Source organism: Gavialis gangeticus, unplaced genomic scaffold (assembly GCF_001723915.1).
Source record: "Gavialis gangeticus isolate Ggan-Ray unplaced genomic scaffold, GavGan_comp1, whole genome shotgun sequence".
Classification (NCBI taxonomy): Eukaryota; Metazoa; Chordata; order Crocodylia; family Gavialidae; genus Gavialis; species Gavialis gangeticus.
The window spans coordinates 34,906,634-34,912,196 of NW_017729032.1; the positions used below are offsets into that span (position 1 = coordinate 34,906,634).

Below are 5,563 nucleotides of genomic sequence, written 5' to 3' on the forward strand. Positions count from 1 at the left end.
CCGCGGCGCGGGGCCGGGCCGGGCCGGGCCGGGGAGGAGCCGCGGGGCCGCCATGGACGCGGCCATCTGGATCTACCAGTTCCGGCTGATCGTGCTGGGCGACTCCACCGTGGGCAAGTCGTGCCTGCTGCACCGCTTCACCGAGGGCCGCTTCCCCGGGCCGCTGCACTGCGACCCCACCGTGGGGGTGGACTTCTTCTCCCGCCTCGTGGAGATCGAGCCCGGCAAGAGGGTCAAGCTGCAGCTGTGGGACACGGCGGGGCAGGAGCGCTTCAGGTACCCGCCGGCCCACCTTCCCAATCCCCCTCTCTGCAATAACCCTCCACGCCAGGGCCCCCGGCCCCCAAGGCAGCCCCACTCCCAGCCCCTGCCCCTGCCCCGGGGAGACGGGAGCCCCCTCCCCAGCCCCCGTGCCGTCCTCCCTTGGACATGCCACGGCAGCGCCTGGCACAACAGGGAACTGGGCCAGGACTGCAGCTCCTTGGTGCCAGCTCAGTGCAGATAAGGGAAGTCATGCTGGCCCTCATAGTACTCCCTGGGCTCCTGTGAAGAGGCTCCCGGCTCCACCTGGCAACGCCAACCCCGCTGCCCCCACCCTGGCAGAGGCAGTGTGGACAGGATTTGCACTGTCACCAGTCTCCTGCCATCTGGATCGGTGCTGCATGGGTGGTTGCCTCAAGCTTTGGCTTCACTAGCCCCGTGTCCATGGCTGGTAGCAGTGGAGCCGAACGAGGGTAGCTGCTGGGTCCTCTGTGTAAGTCTCAAACCCCACCATAGGCATCAAGTTGGCTTTTCCTTTCTGCCCAGAACATAGGAAGGCAACCCTAAACCCCCACCGAATACCAGGAGTTAGTTATTCACCTGGGCCTGTGCCTGCAAGTGCCCTCTTTGTACCATTCTCCCTGCTCAGTTTTGGTACTATTGTCTGCCGTGAGCAGCAGCACGGTGTGAATTCTAGATTGGGTTTATTAACTGGTTTAATTTGTGACCAATTCATCTGATTTGAACTGAGTTACCAGGAGGAGGAGGCTGATTCAGTAACTTATCTTCCTGTGGCATCATGCCATCCTTAAACTGCACACTTGTTGATGACCATTGTGTTTCCAGTATATTCCTGAGTTTGTAACTATGGAGTTAAATTGCAGCCCTGTTTAATGTGTGTAGAGTTGTAGAAAATGGTATTACACACCCCCATCTTCCTTCCCAGCAGCTCCACAGTTCTCTGGTATGGAGCAGAAAGAATTGGGATCTCTTTGCTTTACCCCTTTCCCTGGATAGGGAGACCTCCAATGCAGCCACAAACTTTCCGGAGCCTGCATGAGTCAGACACTTGCATATATATATTTGCAGAGTCAGGCAGTTCCAAGATTAGTGAAGAAATCTTCACTAACAGCACCCTGTTAGCATTTTTCATTTTCCTTTTGCTTCCCAACAAACAAATGTAAAATACTGATAAACATTTGCCCAATAAATAGCAATCTCTGTAGTTTGGTGTTGCTGGCAAAGGGCCAATATATTAAATGTCAATGCAATTGACTCAAAGCAATGTAAATAAAAGGAGTTTTGTAGACATCTTACGTTATTCAGCATGCTGTTGAGGCTCAGGGAAGATGTAATGATGAGTCATGCATTCACATGGTTTGAAATTTACCCACAACTATATATCCTATACATTCTCCAGTACCCTACAGATACATTCCAGAGATGCTTTTAAAAGTCTGTGATTTCTTCGCTAATAGGAATTTCCTGACAGCTGGCTTACAAGGAAATTAGGAAAGCAATTGTGTTTAGCATTTCACATTTACTCCTGCAAATTATAAACATTTTACTAAATTATAAACAGTATGTTGGAAACTTGCACATTCTGTCATCTGTTCATTGCATTTAAGTAAAGAAAGAAAGAAAGAAAGAAACTATAGATTGTAATACAAATTTTAAAAATCTTGTAATACTATAGATTGTAATATAAATAAAAAATCCAAAAGGTCGTCTCATCTGCTTGCAGACTTTCGTCATTTTAACAATCAGACCATCCAAGCAGGGTATTGGGGCTGATGGCTGTTCCTGGCTGTTAATGCCTAGCTTTGCAATGGCTTTGCCCTGCTTTTGATGCAGTCTCCCACAACATTCTTGCAAGCAAGTTAAGAAAGTATGGGTTGGATGTGTGGACTGTAAGGTGGACAGAAAACTGGCTGGATTGTTGGGCTCAGAGGGTAGTAGTCAATGGCTTGATGGCTAGTGAGCATTTGGTATCAAGTGGAGTTTAGGATGGGTCAAGGTACCAACAGGTTTAGGACAGACCAAGGTCCCTGCGCAGCAAAATTTCACCGCTGAGACCTCAGTGCTAACCCATCATGCACTTGTGGAGAGACCCAAACAATGTTGTATATTGTCCCCTCTACAGACTAAGAGGTGGATCAATAACTTTGAATTCACCTAACAATGAGGCTATTGCTTGGCTTCACAGATTTGCATTCACTACATAAATAAATAAATAAATATTTAAATCAAGCAGAGTGCCCCAGGGGTCAGTCCTGAGGCTGGTTTTGTTCAATATCTTCATCAGTGACCTGGAAGATGGGATGGAGTGCACCCTCAGCAAGTCTGTAGATGACATCAAGCTGGGGGGAGTAATAGATATGCTGGAGGGTAAGGCTAGGATTCAGAGATACCTAGACAAATTGGAGGATTGGACCAAAAAAAATCTCATGAGGTTCAATAAGGACAAGTGCAAAGCCCTTAGTGGATTCAGAGAGCCATAGACAAGACATTGGACTGTATCAAAAGCAGGGCAAAGCCATTGGAAAGCTGGCTTAACATTCTCCCTGAGGATTTTTGTGGGTAAAGGGCTTCATATTGGCTGTACATCAACCCCCAGTTAATCTTGGACATTACAAGTGTATTCCCCAGGAGAAAAGTATATTTATGCCATTACCACTCTATTCAAGCTTCTTTTCTCCTTTCCTGTTGTAAAATGCATCGCAACAAAGGTATTGAATATACATCTCTCAACTGTGCTGTGGAATTTGAATCTGGTTCATGGAAACTCCTTTTAAATTGTAGAGGAGTATCCTTTGCATTACTTTTCAGTTAAAGTGGAATTCTTAATAGGTATTACTTCTGCAAGTGAGTGTTAACAAGTTGTCAGCTGGAGGCCAGGTTTCAGGTAGTATAGTGATGGATGGTATTAATTTTTCTTATTTGCTTTGAAGTAGCACCAAGGGCCTGCAGTCCTGGACCAGTCCTTTTTTGTGCCAAGTGTTGAACAAATGAAACAAAAAAAATCCCTTATATTAGCACCACTGCTCACCAGACAGTGTTTAGGGATCTTTAAAGAACAATTAACCCTTAAATGGAATGTAAAATATGAACACAGACAACTCAGTGTCCTAAAATCAAAGTCTAACTTTATTAGTACAACAAATATTATCTTAGCAGTTTCTATATTCAGTGAGAGAAAAACATTCAGTATAATAATCTCACCCAATCCCAGATATTAATTTGCTCAACAGAAGAGATGGCCAATTGGTTCCTGAAAGCAAAGGCTGTGTTGTTGGCTGGGACAGTCAGACAGGTGTTGAAGGCTGGATTTATGACAATGACACACGTAACTTTCTTTCTGCCCCCTTTTATGCTTTTCTTTAACTTCATTCCTATGATGATTCTTTGCTTTTCGATTGATCTCTCTGCTATCAGCATACTGTCCATATTTTATCCTGTCAGGATATTCCTTTGTTCAACAGGCCTATCATGAGCACACCTCTTAATTTCGTCTTTTCTGGTATCTTACTCTGAGCATTCTCCATTGGTTTCCCTTATCACCTTTCATTAACATATCCAATCATTTCATCCCTCTGATTCAGCCCATTAGTGCCAAGTTCAGTTAATGTGATCTGGTAACAAAGCCATTGCTATGTTATTTTAGAAGAACTTCTCACAGTGATAAAAAAGAAAAGATACAATAATATAATGAGCACTATGAGCTCTACAAAAACACAAAGGCCAGCTGATAAGCAAAATAAAAAGTTCAGATAATACAAAACTTAAGCAATAATTAAATAAGGCTAAATTTAAAAAGTTTAAACAATGCTATAATTCACCACTCTATAAGCAGGTGCAATTTTAAAGCATAAAATATGACAAGCTACCCTAACACCCTACCCCAATTACATTTCCCATTTCAGCTGGGACAGAAACCTATATAGGTTATGTTTAATACAGATAAAGCAGCAGTTCATCCTATAGTTCTGACCAAGATGGGATCAGGTTTTTTTACCTACAATCTATACCTTGGCCTACCTTTTTATTAAGTCTTCATGCTACATCAGGGGAACTGCCTTAAGAAAGTCTATATGTGGCCTCTGATAAAAGGTCCAAGGGGAGACCATCTTTACTCAGAGGTTACCCAGGTGGATTACGGTGCTGTATATTCAAACAGTGAATTATCTATAGCACAGAGACTGGGGACATTTTGAATCTCATCCTAATCACAATTGCTACTGCCTCAATAGCCCCTTTTTAAGAGTTTCAGTTTCCACATTGTCACACTGTGTTTAGTTTTCACTCTTACAAAGCATTATTCTTCTGATTCAGAGACTCAGCTTTATGCCCAAATCAGGAGAGCAGTGCTTCAGTCTCTATATAATTAAGTACTCATTAGCAAGCAGTAGACAACTGCAGTAGGAGGGGCAAGTTACTATAATGGGACTCTGCAGAGACAGTTTGATGACGGAGAAAGGAAGGTGTTACAGCTGGAGTTCTTGGAATATTTTACCAGTATGGATGACCCCTATGAGTGAAGTTAAAGGGGTCATACGTGCCAACCCCTTTTTCCCCCACCCCTGTGAAATGTCTTTGGTAGTTAGATAGAGCATAGCTAACCTCTGTTTGGGCCTTGTTACACATTGCACTGAGGCTTCACAAAGTGGTAATTAGTGTTAGTTAGTGCTAGGTCGAGTTTGGAGCAGTCACACTTTCAGGCAAGCAGGGCCTTGAGGACTGAGATGTACGAATCTCCCCTGCTCCCCTCCCCTCCTGTTCTGGGCTCTCCCCCTGCCCCTCCAGGTTCCACCCTGCTCCTCCACCCCTGGGGCTCCCTCTAACCCTGGGGCTCCCCCCTTCTCCCTCCCACCTCCCCCCTGGCCCTCATGACTCACCCTCCCCCATGTCCCCTGCTTACCTGTGGCTGCTGGCACTGTCCTTGGGGAGCAGACAGGGAAGAGGAACCTGGCCCCTGCTGCTGCCACCACCAAGTCACAGCTGCTCTGGGCTGTGCTCAGAGAGTGACACCAGTGGCAGTAGTGGTGGCAGGTGGGTTCCCCTTCCCTGCCTGTTCCCCCAGGAAGTGCCACAAGTAAGCCAGGAGACATGGGGGTGAGAATCTGGGAAGGCAGCAGATGGTGGGCCAAATCCAGGAGGTTGGGGGGACAGCGGGCCAACCTGGTCTAGTGGGGGAAGGGACGAGGAGGCTGGCGGGGGGCATTGGCGGAGGACAGGTGATCTGATCTGGGCCAGGGCGGAGGGGCAGGGAAATCAGCTGCTGGCTCTGGGCCAGTGGGGGAGA

General features: G+C 46.3%; 1 protein-coding gene across 1 annotated transcript in view; it reads left to right on the top strand.

The window, feature by feature from the left end:
- Nucleotides 1-52: 52 nt before the first annotated feature.
- Nucleotides 53-5,563, top strand: part of RAB39A (RAB39A, member RAS oncogene family) — a 47,799-nt gene continuing 42,288 nt past the window's right edge. The window contains exon 1 of the mRNA XM_019525672.1: nucleotides 53-276. Coding sequence (XP_019381217.1) covers nucleotides 53-276 — 224 coding nt within the window. The remainder of the gene's footprint in view (nucleotides 277-5,563) is intronic.